The following is a 17,465-nucleotide window of genomic DNA, read 5'->3' as shown; positions in this document are numbered from 1 at the left end:
AATTTTTTTTAGCTTCAAGATGCTGTATCAAGGCTTTGTAGCCTATTCAGTAGCACAGTGACTAGGCATACAGATATGTGGAATACACAAGAAGAATATTATTAAACATTTATAGTTACTTCTTATTGAAAAGCAGAAGCACATCTTTAAATTTCAGGTCCAAACAATACATGCAGACATGAATTCCCATTTGCAATAGAGATGCAGCATGCTGTAGAAATAAAAATGCCTGTTGTGAAAAAATGCAACTGTGAATCTCAAACAAAAACTATTCTTCTTTAATGCTATGTACTTCCTTGCTGAAAATACATTCTGGTTTCATAAAAATCACTTTCTGGAATAATATAATTTGTTTGGCCAACCAGTGATAAGAAATTGGCAGAGACAAAGCTAATAAGTAATCTCCTAAAAAAAAAAAAAAAAAAAAAAAAAAAAAAAAAAAAACACACCACAAAAAAACCCAAACAACCACCACCAAAAAAAAAAAAAAAAAAGCCAAAACACCAAACCAGCCCAAAGATATGCCACGTCTGGAAGTTCATTACTTTTAGAAAAAGTGTTCACATAAGGCAGGGAGATACTCTTATGTTGTTATTCATCACATGAATTTGACACACCTACCAAATTTGGTTTTTCTTAGGCATGTCCATGGAAAATACAGGTATAGCTTTGACTAACTGATCTGAGGTAACACTGGACACCTGCCTGACTCAGTGACTGCCTGCTAAGTCCACGCTGAACAAGCATTACCAGAAATATTTTATGCTCCTAGTGAATAATCTTCCCATTGCAACAGACACTCTTAGCACCAATGCTGAAGACTTACAACTCCAAACCAGTCATGCAGAATCCTGGCCAGTGTGCAGTAGGTTATATGAAATGCTCAGTTTGTTTCACATTACCAACAGATATCCTCTTTGGAGTGTCACCATTTTACCTTCTGTATTTTACCACCAACTAACATGTAAAAATAACGCTTAAACAACTGAAAGAATCCTCGTAGTTCTTGCACATGAAGTTCAGTTGTGTCAGTAACTTCTAACAATATCTCCTCTGCCTCAATCCTGAGTTTCAGTGCTAAAGATTGAAATGCCCCATCTCACACTTCTAGTGTTGGAGGTTTTTCAGCAAAAAACAGGTTTGATAACAGGCCTGAAGACAGATCTAATCATCAGTCCCACCCCAAAACAGTTTAAAGTAAAAGACTAAAATTATTTAAATTCTCTGTATATGCACAAATCAAACAAGACAAGGGGAAACTTTGATCCAGTCCTGTCCTCACTAGCAGGACTTTTCATTTGTTATCCCCAAAGGGCAACACAAAACTGAACCTGAGACCACAGGGACTGTCATGCTCCATCAGGTTTCCTCACTGGCTATCCTGGGGAAACTACAAAATACACCAGTTCAGACACACAGGACTGGGGACAAAATACTCAAGGAAAAAATGCTGGCAGAAAAGGAACACAGAAGGATGACTTGCAGCAGAACTCACGCCCTTTTACAAGAGTGAAACACTTTCTGGGAGAAAGTGGGACACAGTGCAGTTGAAGGCTGCCGAGCTCAGAATTACAGCTGCAAAAAGCAAATCCCGTTCTGCCACTTGCCAACTTCTGGGTGTTTGACTTCACAGCCTCAGCATTATTTTAACACAGTGTTAATGCTGGGGCAGCTTTCCTACCGTTTACACAGAGAAGTAGACAGCACCATCACTACCTTCAGTGGAAACATCTGCAGAACACAGCAGCATTTCTGGACATGCTTGTTTTCGGGCACATTGCCTGTAGATTTACCATTAAAGTATGGGTTTTGCTATAATCTGAAGACTGGTATATAAATTGCCACTCACCACAATATACTCCAAGAAGATCAGGGTCGTCTTATGTTTATCTTTTTGAAGTGGAATTTGCTCTGAGCCCAAACTAGAAATTAGGTTGCCATCTGCCTCTCCTAATAGAGAAGCTACACTGACTTTAAGGGAAGAAAAAGAGGCCATCTGCAGAAAAAGCTTGTGATTAGAGAAGGGAAGAAACTTCCACGGCTACAGAGACAAATAAAGTAGTACCTTAAGGAGAAATATAACTTAGGAGGAAACTTGTATGAAATCATAGTCAAAGTGGACAAAGCACACACAGTTTTGGCAATAAAGTAAATGCATCACTGGATAATGTATTGCAGAAGCATCATTATTTGCACTGAAGCTTGGATTTACACTGTACAATTCCCAACAGCAATACAGACAGAGCAAATCCAAAAATAAATACCCTTTACAAATTTCCACTTCTAATACAAACTTGTAAGAATTAGTTCACATTGCTGAGCAATTCCAGCATCATAGCTTGAGCAAATTCATAAAAGAATTATGCAAGGCTATCAAATTTCTAATTGCTATTTTAGAGTAACAAATACGATATTCAAAGCTCAACTTTAGGTTACAACATTCACTTCAATTTTGAGAACAGAGGTGTAATCATTGCTCTTCAAGGTTCTCATTTCTTAAAAACAGGATGAATGGGAAATCAGTGGAAACACGATGAGAACACACTAACATGCATTTTTTCCTTAAGACTGTCAGATTTGGCGGTTACCATGGGACCTTTATGAACCAGAGCAGGAAAAAAAAAAAGCACAGGTATGTCAGGATGCAAATAAACCATAACACAGCTGTGGACTACTGAAGCTTCTTCTTAGCCTTTCTTTCTTAGATGAAGAAATTTGGAAGTGCTACCAGCAGGCATTTTTAGCAATGGCCAGAAGGCCAGTGCTGATGCACAACTGCAGAAGTTTCTTCATGACACTAGTGAGAACATGCTGTGCTGACACATGCATGTGGGACAGCTCCCAAGATGAGCAGAGCCCCACAAACCCTCCTGCCAGCACTCAGTATTTCATTTCAACCAACTCTACACCATCACACAAGGGTGGCTGGGGGGGCGAGGAATCTTTCTGCAGCCTCTTTCTGCTTTCTCCCCACCTAGGAAGATATTAAATTCTAAGTTTTTGTACCTATGAATTGCATTATCAAGTTTTATGTCTGTGGATCACCTATTATTATTATTGTATATAGAATACAGACCATCTGCTTTGCTCTTCCACACCGATTCAGAACAGGGCAGATCCAGACCTGTAATGCATGCTTATAAAAAGTATTTTGACTTCTGGAAGTCAAAATACCAACTATTCTGTCAGGTACTTTTAAGGATCAAAATAAATCACTGCGTTCAACTTGCCTACTCAATGACCAAGTTTTCCACCATGGCACTGTTATATTGTTCTCCCACCACTTTATTTAAACACGGAAGTACTAATGTATCAGTCATGATCTGCAATGTACATTTATACAAAAGTGTTTTGCTATTTCTCTGTTCCAGTCTATAAACAGTCTTCAGGACTCCTCATCAGACAACAGATGTAAATAGCCTAGCTTTTTTTAAACATGCATATACTCTGATGAAAAGAGCATCTGAAAAATAACATATACTGCATTTGTGTTATTTGGGTTTTTTTAATTATTGCAATAGGCAATGAGTCAGATGTCTGATGTAAAATTCTGTAAAACTTAGGCACTGGGCAAACATCAGTGTGGTAAATACTGATAGCATCTGATCAAAGAAGTTTGTCCTGGGAAGAACTCAGTGTGCTTATAATGAGCACTCTCTGTACTCCCCTGCCTTCCCTCCCAAGCCCTGACAAACATTTGCAACTCTGAGACCCTCAAATGTGAGTGAAAAATTGTCTTGTGAAAGTCACAGCACATGATCATATGATGCTCAAAGTAGCTTCTGAAGCAGAATACTCTGGGTATCAGATGCAGCTGGAAGAATGACAATTGATTTTAACTACAGCATATTCTAGAAGCAATATCCAGGGGGCACGCAGGTTCTTGATGTTTGACTTGCAGCCTTAACCTTCTATGATTCTGCCATCTATCCAGTAATTAACATACTTCAAAGTTTGCATCGTCTCTATACTGCTGTGACATATGTTTAAGTTCATTGCAGCTGCAAAAGCCCATCATTTGATCCTTTCACTCTTCCATTCCTGCAAGCCTTTCACCCTTTGCCAGGCAACTGAAATACACAGGCCTTTAAAGTATTCAGAGGTCTTCTATTTAAACAGTAAGTGTTGAAAACACTAGAAATCCGTGCAGTCGAGCTCTCCATCTGCTCTGTAAGGCACCACATAAACAGCCATTGCAAGCTGTGGTATGCATTCTGAGTGGTAACAATCAATCACTAAATAGCAAGTTACAAGTCACTGACAGCACAGTTTCAAGAACAACAAAGTTACTATTGCCAGATCTACTAAAAGCTGCAATCAGCAGTATGATATACTTCCAGGGAAGGAGGGGGAAAAAAAAAAAAAAGGAGAATTTGTAAGGTTAAAAAGCAAACAACAACAAAGAAAACCCCACATGTATGTACGTTCAAATGTATTTAAATTTGCGAACACAACGTGAGCATCTCCTTATTCTTCAAGATCTACTCCGATCTTCAGAAAAACAATTGTAGAAACCTGTAATATCAAGTGCTATGAGAATGAACATGAAGAGTGTCACAACCAAACCTGCACTGCTACACAAGGGCTGGCTGGATAGAAACACTTTCAGCAGAGAAGAGAAGGTGTTTGCTTTAGAGCACCTGCTAAACAAGCTACTTTGGTTTCCTGAATGCTGTTTTTGTTGCAGGACAGTAACGGATCAGTGAACATGTGATAACAAATGATGTGATTCCAGGATGTCAAACTGCCCCACGGCAAAGGGGCTTTAAACTTCCTCTTCACATGATCAGATTAACACTCAGGCCTACATAGAAGTTTACTTTACATAGGTTCACACTTAACACCACCCCCCCTGCAAAAAAAACCCAAACCCAAACATTGCTACTTTGACTTTCTCAGGCATAGTTTAGGAAGCTACCCTGCCTCTTTCAGCAAAATTATCCCACGAGAAACCGGATGGGAATTTTTCTCTCTGCCATCTCACACACCACAGCTATCCTTCTCTACTTAGCCCCTTTTATTTTAAAATTTCTACCAAACTCATTCACATCCTCCTCCCGTGTTTTCATCTTTCTAGAGCTCCCTTGAGCAGCCCTGTGAAGGCTACAAATGGAATGCAGAATGATTCCTTGTGTGGACATGGTGGACCAAGCTGAGCTGTACTTTGCTTAGTTTGGCAGATCCTAGTTTATAAAAACTGCTTTCGCACACAAATATTCAGTTTGCAAAAAATCTCTCTCCCCCACCACCCTACCCCTCAGAAAAAAAAAAAAAAAAAAGCTGTCAGCACACCACTTTTTGCAGTGTCTTGAGTAATTGCAAAATACTTACAATTGTCTGATACTCCCCTGTATGAAAGCACTCAGGAAGCTGCTGTTTAGCATCTGGCTGTAATAACCTGCAGGGCTTCTGTGGTTAAAGATTCTCTACCCCCAGTGCTTATTACAGATGCTTATGAAAAGGTAATCTTAAACAGAGTCAAATTATTTAATTATGTTTCTAGTTTGTATGTCAGATGTAAGGCTAATGAGCAGAGAATTAATTTTTGACAAAAAAAAATGAGACCATCCCATTCTAATTGAAAAGAATAGGAAATTCCTTTAGAAATTACTAATTGAAAGGCAGGTATTGTACACTTGCTATTATTACCTTTTTACAAGACCAAGTTCCATTCATAAAGCCCAAAACCCATGAAAATTTTGTTCAGTCATCTGTTTTTGTTAAATCTATATATTTATATTCATGGCTCTTCCTATGGCTCAGATAATACAGTCTTAAACAAGAACAAAGTTCTACTTACTACCTCATTCAGCCTTCCATTCCCCAATTCACAGCAGCTGATAAGCTGACTGTAGATAACTGGGCATGACCAAACATACACTGTACTGTGTATGGACCTGGCAGAGCACACATATTCCTGAGCAGTGAGAACTGGACAAGGCCCAGTTCTGCAACTCATCTTCTGGTGGGCTACTGCTTCACAGCAGCAACATGCTCCTCCTTACTATGTAATGATTTAATTTAAGAACAAAAATAGCTAATGCTTATCCAAAATCCCATATTTCTGGAGAGAAAATACCCTGAGAGAGCACCTTCTGAAATGAACTAAGGAACAGAGCTCTTTCAGGAAAACTGCTGAAAGCAATATTTGACCTGAGCTCACAGATTCTTGGGGATCCACAGCTGCTTCTAAGGGTCCTGAAAAGGCAACTATGGAAAGAAAGCCTACTGGCCTGAATTCAAGTATGTTTACGCACACCATGTAAAAGTTCCCACTATACAGGAAATTTTTTACAGGATCCACAAATCCCATTTGAAAACCACAGATCTAAAACATATCCTCCAGTAAACAAAGAGTTTTACTGTTAAATATACCCAGGAAGTTTCTCAGTATCTTTTTTCTCAACTTGTTCACTTTCTTTGGACACAGATTGCTTGCCAAAAGGGAAGATATTTTGCTACAATCCACACCGTCATTACAAGACACAACTGACAGATACCAGTTGTGGGCAGTAACTATGGAATGCAATCTATTTACAGTGGACAGTCCACTCCCCCCCAGCACAACAAAAGGATAAAGAAAAAATCCTACATGAGAAAAGCTGAAAGACAGTGTAATGAAGAAATACGGTAACACTTACGGTCAAGTCCGTTGATGTATCTCATTGTAATTTCACAGTGCCCCCAAACTGCACTGACTATGGGATACAGTTTTTTCCCTTTTAGTCCCCTGAAGGCCACTCCAAGATACTGTCCATCTACCATGAAGCTAAGCGTCCCTTCATCCATATCCAAAACCACCAGTAAGGAGTCTGGGAGTACAAAAGACTCATCTGGTTCCAAAAAGACAGGATACGTGACCCCAGGCTGGTTTTTACAATTGTGGTAGAGTTTGTTGCGTCCCAGATCCCAGCCCCATGATTCACTATTGCTACCAACCAATGACGTATACCCCACCGAGTGCAGCGGAGCTTCGGCCGTGGAGACGCCCACCACAGCATGAGTTCCCCGTTGCCTCGTGGGCCAGTGGATTTGCCAGACATGCAGGCCTCTCGTGTAGCCAACTTTGCCGCGGATGCAATCTGTGCTTTGGGCAACTGGGTGTCTATGAAAAGTCAGTTTATCATCTTCCTTTACAAATATATTTAAGGAGCGATCTTCGTTGTTCCAAGCATGTTTATACTGGACCTCCAGCTTGGCAGGGGGCATATCCAACAGCATGTCCAGTCGCGCCGGCTTGCAAAAATCTGGGCCTCTCAGCTCTCGTTTAACAGGTCTATAAGGGGGCTCCCTCACATCCACAGACTTTATGCTCCCTGAGATTTTCTGGCCCATTGCTTGGCTGCAGATTTACAAAAGAGAAAGAAAAGTTGACTTTGGCCTAACGTTACCTCATGAAAGCACTTTTACATTGAGCCAGTGACCTGACAAGCTGACTGGATTTACTTCTCCAGTTTGAAGCTTTTTAGCAGCAATGTTTTCGGAGAAAAAAAACGCTCCTGAAAGAAAGCAGAAAGTTTCCAGTTAGTTCAAGAAAGCCAACAGAAAACCCGTAACATTTTTAAAGAACTTCTTCTCATCCCTAGTAGTTATTTTAAACACCAAAGCTGACAGTTCACCACTTTTTCTTCAGTATCTTACAGCGCTAACCAGCCTGCCAGCAGGATACTGAGGCCACCAGCGTACAGAGTGCAGACAGTCATTTCCTCCAATTCATAATAGGATGCAGACATTCCCCACCTTCTGCCCTTCCACCTATTTTGTCTGGCCAAGTTCACAGCAGTCCTGAAGAAGGCGTACGTTATTCCCCAGCAACAGTGATAAACTTTAGGTTCAGCAGTAGCTTCACTTTCACTTACACTTTTGTTTCATAGTCTTAGAAATACACACTATGTCATAATCTCCTTCTATTTCTAGCTGTTCTCTTCCCTGGGCCTCAGCAACAGAGGGCTTCAGCTTCTATGCTGTTATTAAAACAAATGCAGCCAACAGCAAATGGCTGCAAAATCTAAATGCTTCCTTTAACATACTCTGTCCTTAAATAAAAGAAAAAAAAAAACAACAAAAATTCATCATTCAAAAAAAAAAGAGGGAATGAGGAAAGAGGAATGGCTCCATGGCAGACAAATGAAGAATGGCAGTTTCAGTTCTTTGGCAGACATTTCTAATGGGCAGCTACAGCAACTGGGTATGTTCTTCATGCTACTGGACAGCAGGCTAATCCACATTTTCTGTATTTCAGTATTAGGCTGATGAGAAGGACTGGAACACATTAAGACACATTAAGGGGAATACATGACTTCGAAATTTATTATTTCTGTGCTTCCATAGACAAACATGGTAATTTAGCTGTAAGCGGTCAAAAGCACCCAGGAAAGATTCTTTGCAGCCTGGATAAGTCAGATTCATTCATGTTTTAGAGCTCAGGTAGGGTGCAAAGGGAAGCCAAGAACCTCTAAAAGTACTAAAGGAATAAAAATGAAAACAAAGTCCTATAAACACAAGTAGATGACTGACATAGGATCAAATAAAGCATCTGCACCAGCAGACATACTTCTGTCTTCTAGCAAAATAAGTGCTAAGTCCAGGAATGCTTAAATATAGTTGAATAGAACCATTCTGTTTATTTAATGACAGGGTGATGAAGTGTTTCAAGAAGCAGCAAAAATCACCAGACTCTCAAAAGCCTGAAGAGCCTAGGTGACAGCTGGTTTTCATAAAGCACCAAACAGCAGACAGGGGCATAAATGCCTTGCAAAAAACGTCTTGCAAGACTTTACTTGGTAAGTCACAATTCCATGTTCTTCCTTTTAAAGAACTACACCAGATAAACTGTCCCATTGCAAAGACCATTTCTGAAAGAAGATGAGTAAGAAACATGTAATCACAATGGAAATAAATAAAAAGAGAAGTCTAGCAAAAGAACACCTGCAAAATTTACCATCCAACCATGTTTTAGAGGTGAATGAAGTCCTTATATTATTCACAATGGCCAATACCATGTGAAGTGTTTTCTGCACATATTAAATACAGAAATGAAACAACTACCTGTGTCATGCGAAAGTTCTCTTTCCAAAAAAAGTAAAAAGTTGATTTTCAAATCCATGTGACAGTTAAGTTACTGTATAAAAATATTATTTTCTGGTGGCTGGTCCCACACTTGAGCAGAAAACAACCACATCTTTGCACCTAATTTTAATCATTAAAAATCAAAACTCAGCATAAGCCCCCAAGCGCCTCATATCACACTTGCAGGAGGATTCAGAACGATTCAAAGGAGCTCTCCACGCAAGATCAGCTTGAACAATCCCCCTTCCTTCTTTCCAAACCACGTAAAAGGAATCTGAAAGCTTAAACAGTAATTACATTTAAGTTGACACTTGCCATTTCCACTATTGCAGAAGCACTCATAGGTTGTTTCAAAGGTACAGTGGCAAATTTGGCCCACCGAAGCAAGTATGATACTTTATTCCACACTAATAATCCTGGGGGAAATGAAATAATGATGCTAATATAGACACAGGGAAACAACAGGGAGTAAATGTCATCAAGTAAGCAAGCTTTCTTAGGAGGACACATGCTCAGGGATCGGGGAGTTCCTTTTAAAAAGGTACTCGATTATTTGAGACTGAAAGAAGGACATAAAACGGGAAAATGTCAGAATTTCAAAGGGAACCTCAGTGACTTCTGTATGAGATTTAGCTCTACATGCCTTCGAAAATTTCCTCTTTAAAGCACAAGACAATTGCAACATTCCTGGCAGAGCACTGAGGGGAGAGGGTGGAGGAAGTCCTCAGTGCATCCTCCTGTATCACTTCCTGATCACATGAGAAACTGAACTTGGCACAGATGCTTACCTGGCAAATCACCAAGACATTATAAACACTGAAGTGACTCACTTGGCAAGCCACAGACATTTTTCCTAATTTGCCCCAAACTGTAACATAAATATGCAGCTAATAGATAGATCAGTAATTTAGAGGAGTAAAGTGCATCATTTTAAGTACCTTGATACAGGCACAACTGTGTCTTTACTCTGGGATGTGCTCAGTCAGTACTTCAGTGTGGAACTGTATCTTACAATATCAGGTCTATCTTCATACATGGCCATTACCACATAATTTAATTATATAATGTAACATTTTGCCAAATAGCTTTATATGGACATAGGAATGAACAACAGTGTAAAAATCTTACAGTTACTGATGCATTCAAGATACGGCAGTTCCTAAGCAGAGGTACAGCTCAAAAGCTACCTTTTATCAAATACTTTCTCCCACCCACCATATTACACTCTCTTGCATCCTAGTTCTGTGTAGCTGGTAGCTGTTCTCCGCTTCTGCTAGAAAGCCAACTATAGCCTTACTAGTCTCATTCAAGTATCAATGGACTTGAACAAGTAAAGGCAAAAAAAAAAGTCAACATTTGTACCAGTACAGCAATAAAGGTGTAACCTCGTGCTGGCTGTGATCTAACAGCTCTGATTGCTGATGCTTAGTAGTAGCTGACAGGAAAACTGAGGAGGCAGCCAGGGGTTGCAATGCATGCCTCCTGCTCACAACCCATGCAACATTAACATGAGCTCCACAGGGAACGACTCATGCAGAAAGTCCTCCTGGCAGCTCACAACAGTCCTGTTGGTTGCTTGCAGGAGCAACCTGTCTCAAAGCCAAGATCATCAATTCCCTTTTCTTGTCTGCATCCTGTCCATTTACACCAAGTAAATGGCAGAGACCCACACTGACATGAGGAACAGCAGCAGAGGCATCACCTTGTCCTTCACCCCATCAGAAGCTGTTGTTGGAGGAGCACAGCTTACCAGGGCCCAGGCTGTCTCCACTGACAAACATCTCCTCCCTACTTCCACAGGTAACATCATACTTCCAACGCAGAAGCCTCAGAAATGTCACACTCACACCATTACTGTCAGGATCTACAGGCAGCTTCTCCCCACGGAGCTGCACAGTTACTGCACACCAGAGGCTATTGGGAAAGCAGAGCACAATGCTCCCAAGGGTAAGCAGAGTGACGATCAATTCATCTGGCAAAAGTACCCCAAACTGGCTTCCTGTCTGCAGGACTGGATGGATTAGTAAAAACTGTGGGTCGACCTGAAAGGATGGAAGATTATTCTTTTCAGATTATATACTATTCAATCCATTTACAGAATGTTTGTTTGTAAAACCTTCTTACCATCTCCTGAATTAATAAAAACTTGCCAAAGCACATCATGGTCATTCAACTGCTGTGACTTTTTGTAATCTTATATTACTTAGAGAAACTTAGACTTCCTTGCCTGTATCTTCTCACTAGACAGATATTTATTCTGAAATTAAAAGAACATGCATTTTCACTGTATAGTTTTGCTTTGAAGGTTTTTCCCAAAGCTTTGCTCTTCTGGTAATTTCAAACCACTACAGGAGTTAGGAAGTAAGAAAATATTTCAATCTGGCTTAATGTATGACCTCTCCATTATACTTGTTTAGTGACTGCAGCTGAAACACTAAGTTTCATCAGTTATCCCTGTGAAAAATTCCATATTTATGTGGAAAATAAAGTAGTATTTTCATAGGAAGAGAAGAACCACCACATTAGTACACCCCTTCAGCAACTCAAAATCTCTATTTGGGAAGACGGTTAGTTTTTGTAACCTAAGTTATTTCTGTCTCACAGTTTCACGTTCATGCCACGCTTTGTCACGATACAATGATTAGATTAAACATACTGTACAAGAAAAAGCCAACTCCAAACAGGAAAAGTGTGTCAACGTCATTTAGCAGTGTCCTCGTACAGACTGCCAAAATATTTAGAGAAATTACAATAAAAACACAAATTAGACTTACCAGAGAAAGGCTTGCTAGGACCTCACTTTGCTGTAATTAGAGTGCGTTTTTTAACAATTAGGTACGTTGGCATTGGTAGAACATAACTGCTGATAAAAGAAACATGCTTTCTGCAAAGTCAGCTTTCAGCATTCATAGTTATATTTCCCTCTGGGTTATGAGCTAGACGTGCAGAAAGCATGAAAAACATGCATGAGAAATGACACCACATAAACGCAATTCAAAACTACAGTATGAATGTGCTACAGCTTAGGTTAATTCTGCTAAATTGACACCAAAAAAGTGCGAAGAAGCTAGGTGAGTACCAACTAATGATACTGATGGATTAAACTGTCTATCATAAAAAGCAGGGAAGGTTGATGCTTCTATCTACCAGCATTTCAAACTTCTACACAGGAGTTCCCACTCTTTTTGCTACTGACCCTCGTTGGGTTTTTTTCTTCCTGCAGCCAAACCTCACTGCCACCTCCCCTGCCAATGTGGGCTTTGGTCACCAGCAAGCAAGGACTTCTGAACGCTAAGAGAGTTGCAACAGGAGTCTCTGAACCAAGGCCTCTTCTTCATGGGCACCAAAATTGTTCATTCCCCAGATGCCTGAACAGAACCAATATCCTAAGTCTTTGAGTACTCTTAACCTAACCCTGGTCCTAACTTCTCTACAGGAGGAATATGAAGAAGAAAAACACCAGCTCTGCTGCGCTGGGCAAGTTGATAAAGAAGGGTTTATAAGTTCAAGAACAAGGACCTTTACCTCTACCCAGACAACATAAAGGCATGAGGCCCAGTGTCTATCAAATATGCTCCCACTGTGCAAACAGCTACATAACCATGACAACACTGTTTTGAGGATGACAATGAACTAAGCACATTTTTGGCACCCTAAAAAGATCAGCCAGCTTGGATTCAACTACAGATCCTAGTATCCAACATCGCTGATTTATTGCCCATTTTGAACAATGTTGACTTCCTTTGTCAGGCTGGGAATACACAGTAACAATGCAACCAGCCAAAAGTGTTTGGATACTCTCAACTATCCTGCGCTACAGGTAAAATTCTATGCTGCATGCATACTTAGCAAATGACATTTAACATGCGGGATGAACAATGCAGCAGTAAGTCATGACTGCTTCAATTTCTGAAAGGAATGCAAATCCTGAAAATCCCAAGGACATTCCTCCATAAAGCGTAACTTGTTTTGTAATGTTACAAAAATGTAATTGTTTCAAAATTCAATATAATATTGTTATTAAAATAGACTGCATTTAGCTGCTTGGAATTAGAATAATCTGAAATACCACACCATCTGTACCAACAGAGCTATAAGAAGTTTAGTCATATGATGAAGAATTCAAAAAGAATCTTGAGTAGCTATGAATACAGTGGAATGTATATTTTTCAGTACTTCCATCTACTGTACTTTGGAACTGAGCTGATTTGAGGTTTTTGGTTGGTTTTATGCTGTCCATCTCTCTGTATGCGTTTATGGAATTTCCTTCTCTGGTACTGAAAATTGGTTTTAGATGCAAATATTTATATTCTGAAGAAACATGAAAGATGACAAAAAGCCACTTCAATTCTGTAAACAGTTTTTTTGCATAATGACTTCTCAGAATACAGCAATGCAATTTGAACAAATATAGTAACATAATACAGTAAAAATCACTTTTTTTACCATGCAAGTACTTTTTAAAACAGCAACATTCCAGTTCTAAAAAGTTACTGAAAGGAACATTTACTTTCTTTTCAGGGTATTTAACAGGTATACCCATGTGATTCCACAATTACCATAAGCTTACAGATGTTTAAGCTGTACATCCCTTCTACCACCCCTTCTTATTCATTCTTCCCTTTTGTCTTGCAGCCACCTGCATTCAAATGGCCTTGAGATGGGTCTGCCTCAGAAAACTGCAGTGGGCAAAATCCAGTATTTTATTTTGCCAGGTTATTATCACGTGGATGAGCCCTCTGATCTGGCACATCACACAGTCATGTAAACACTTGCTCTGGTGTAAGGAAAGAGGGGGAAAAAAAAAAAAAAGCTGAAAGGTAGAACCATCTATTTAGGCAGCAGCCCAAACCATGGAGCAAACTTCCACAGTCACTTCAAGCATCCCTAAGGGGCACAGCTGAACTTCATGTCTAAATTCAGTACAGTCATGAGCTTCTGCTTACATCTTCCTCACCCTTCTGGCACAAAATCATTCATCTTTCATCCATCAGCCACCCTTCTGTTACAGTGAATACCCTCCTGTCTTTCCTGCATGGCTGATGTAGCCATTTTGAATATTCAAGTGTCAGGGTTACATTAAAAGAGAAAATTAACACATGAAAAAGGCTTAACACTAAATTGAGAATTATGTTTTCAGCTGCACTTTGCATTTTACAGGATCATTTGCCATTTTACATTTCTACTCAGCCTTGCTTCACCAAGTAAGTACTACCAACAGGTGTCAGACCACGTGAGATTTAAAGCCCAAGGAATAATTACGTTTTAATGTTGCAATTTCTCTCCAGTCATTACTACTTTTCACCAGCCTTACACTTTTTTTAGACAATTTCTTTTAGATTTTACCTCTACAGCTTTGTAGAGGATCAATACTGCTACAGCTTCAATTTCAAAAACAGAACATTCACTAAATGATGACCTTGGACGTGACTGAATACCTTCCCATTACCTTCCTTTTGCTGCAATTCCTTTCGCTGTAATGTACAGTGGAGCCAGTTGGCCTTTAAAATGAAAGAGAAGTTAGAAAGCCATAGATGAGAAAAAGACTCCTGGAAAGCACCATTTCTCAGTCTAGCCCACAGCGAATCCCAGGGGACATGCCTGAGACGATTCCTTAGAGGACTGAGGGAAGTTCCAAAGATGGCAGAGAGTGACAACCAGACAGACAAGAGCCCTCTAGCTTGACACAATTGTTCACTGCAAGAACCTTATTGCAACTGCAGAAACTAGTAACGTGCTCTAGTGAAAATTTGGCCCCTTAGCTCAAGCTTCAGTCCTAGTATATCACGCGTGTCAATGGTTTCCAAGCCTGGTGAGTATTTGTAAATCATGATGGGGCCTACGTCTACAACTGTATTTCTAGGTGCAGTATCATGATGAAGATGGCAATAAGGAGGAACACCCACTAATAGCAGCTCTGTAGGCATCTACAGCATCACAAGGCTGTTGTAGACTTACCAGGCTCTACAAGAGATGGCTCCACTCTCACAGTGCCTGTCTATACATTTTGCAGTGGATGATTTTAGTGCTCAGCCTCTGTACCATTTATAAAAAGACATTCACTAATGGCTTAAAGTTTGCAACACCCCTGGAATGGCCAGGATACTTTTGTCATCTTCTTTGTCATCTAAGCCTTACTTTGTTTAATTCTCATTTGAATTGAAGCGGCAGCATACAGACAATACCTGTCAGATGCTCTCACTGTTGGTGAGCCAGAAGCAAACCCATCAGATGCTCCAGCTGAAGCACCCCTTTAGGGGCAGTTCCTGATCCAACTTGGAATACTTCCAACAGTGCTGCCAAACTCCAGTGACAAAAACATACTGTGCCTCTGGCCGAACACAACAGGCAAGAGTTGGAGATATTCTTGCCCCTACAGTGAGTTGAACAGACTGATGCAGAAGAGATGCCCAAAAAGCGTCTCTCGGACAAACTGTTGGGTGATCTGTTTTAGGGAAGCCACAAACACATGTGGGGCTCAGGCCCATTCCCTCCACTCAGGATTGCACTGGGAGAGGGGGAGGGCAGGGCTGGAGGGAACCCAGCCATTGTACTTGCACAAACATGTAGGAGATGAATACATGAGAACAAGTCCGATCCTGAACAAAAAAGCATATTCTTTTATTTAATAGGAAAACAGGCTTACACAATCACACCATCTGCATCCCTCCTAACCCTTCCCCCTTAACTATTTCAGTTAATAGCCACCATCAGCCAATTCTGACAGAATAGCAGCAGGCTCAAAGATAACTATGTTCCTACAGGAGAGGCAGCTGGGGGGAGGACAGACATCTTGGAAGCTACCACATGGAACACCAGGCTGGGCTGCGAGTTCACATCTTGCCAAGGAACCCAGAAGAGAACGAGCTCACTTCAAAGCTGCAACTGCAGGCAAAGTGTCCTAAAGATTTCACATCAAGATTTCAGACAAGATACAAGTCCAGGAAGCAATGCTTCATCAGTCTTGGCAGTTTCTAAAGTGACTTCTTTTAAAGAACAGAAATTAAATAAACATACTTCACATACGTTAAGGAAGCATCATCACAAATTCAGATTGTGCAGATTCTCAAGTGAGGTGACAAAGTTACATGCAGCTTCTGAATGCTAACAAAAAGACAAACCAGCTTCCAGTTAAGTAAATAAATAAATGTTTTCTCAAAAAAACTCAACACATTTTTTAAGCAACAGCATTGACTTTCATGTCTTAAACACATGCCTCTGCTAAAGCCCATCTGTCAGTAGAGAACAACTGCCCAGACAAATGGGGATGATGGAGATAGCAGTATTATAGAAACAAACTGCCTGAGCTCTAAGCAACAAAATTGATTTTCCTTATCCACATAAAAGCTTTCCCATTTTACAGAGTAGTATTTTCATTTGTGTTTGCTATTCGTTTAGGAAATAGGGTACTTGGTAAATGCAGGAGAGGCTGGGAAAGGCCACAGGACTTTAAGATTTACAACCAGTTATGTCCCCATGTCAAGAGTCTGTGACTCCTGAAGATACAAGGGATGCCTCGATGAGAACCCAGGATGGGTCTTGCAGTGGCGAAGCCTACATGCAATATTATTTTCCTGCTGGATCTTTCACTGTCCTAGAGCCAGGTTAACCTGAAAGGCTGCCTTTTCAAACACTGTTTTACAGAGAAAAAGTATCCCAGACTGTTTCCAGTGTTAAAATCAGAGAGGGCCTCCAACTAGGAAAAGCCATGGTAAAAGAAGTTGCTACCCTGAGTAGCATTTACATCTCTTTACTACTGACCTAACAGCGTACATCCTAGAAGAAGTTCATGTTACAAGTGCCAACAATTCCAGGTATTTTTGACCACAGGAAAGTACTTCAAAAAACCCACACCAGACTTCCTAATAGAGGTATGGATAAAAATAAATCAGCGTTCTGCCTACCTACAGGAGTCTCAACACATACTATCATCTATAAGCTCAAACACAAGGTCTGTATTTCTCAACATAACTTCACACTTTAGTTCCCACTGCTAAGCAGTCTTCACAGAGAATTTTCTTTCAAGTAGCATTTTATTTGTAATAATTAATTACTAAATATATTTCATTCTTTAATGCACTGGGGGAAAAAAAAAAGATTGAATATTATTTGGAAGAAAATTGTACCAGGATGCAAGTTTTGATGGGAATAAAAAGATATTACTACTCAATCTCTAGGTGTACTGTCACTGAAATAAAATAACTAGCATCACATGCTGGAAGTCTTGTGAAAGCTATATAAAAATGAGTGTGTTCCAATTAATCTTTGCACAAAACCTCCATATTTTATATTATTGCAAAGAGTCTTCGAGACATCATCTGAATTTGCCAGACACCAATGCTCCAATAACTCAAGGCAGGCCCCTGCTTTGCCCTGGACAAAAATACACTCAGTCT

The 17,465-nt window shown here is 40.1% G+C and overlaps 1 protein-coding gene across 3 annotated transcripts in view; it reads right to left on the bottom strand.

Annotated features, from left to right (window-relative positions):
- The window catches only part of SPSB4 (splA/ryanodine receptor domain and SOCS box containing 4), a 176,751-nt gene that overhangs the window by 56,817 nt on the left and 102,469 nt on the right, over positions 1 to 17,465 (bottom strand). For 2 of the 3 annotated variants that reach the window (XM_075031891.1, XM_075031890.1), the window contains exon 2: positions 6,642 to 7,499. In XM_075031891.1, the coding sequence (XP_074887992.1) occupies positions 6,642 to 7,335 (694 nt within the window). In that variant the 5' untranslated portion in view covers positions 7,336 to 7,499. The remainder of the gene's footprint in view (positions 1 to 6,641; positions 7,500 to 17,465) is intronic. The other variant, XM_075031892.1, reaches the window with a different exon arrangement.

This window comes from Buteo buteo, chromosome 7 (assembly GCF_964188355.1).
Source record: "Buteo buteo chromosome 7, bButBut1.hap1.1, whole genome shotgun sequence".
In the NCBI taxonomy this organism is placed as follows: Eukaryota; Metazoa; Chordata; class Aves; order Accipitriformes; family Accipitridae; genus Buteo; species Buteo buteo.
The sequence above is the reverse complement of the archived record's forward strand: the minus strand, read 5'-3'. Positions and strand labels throughout refer to the sequence as shown.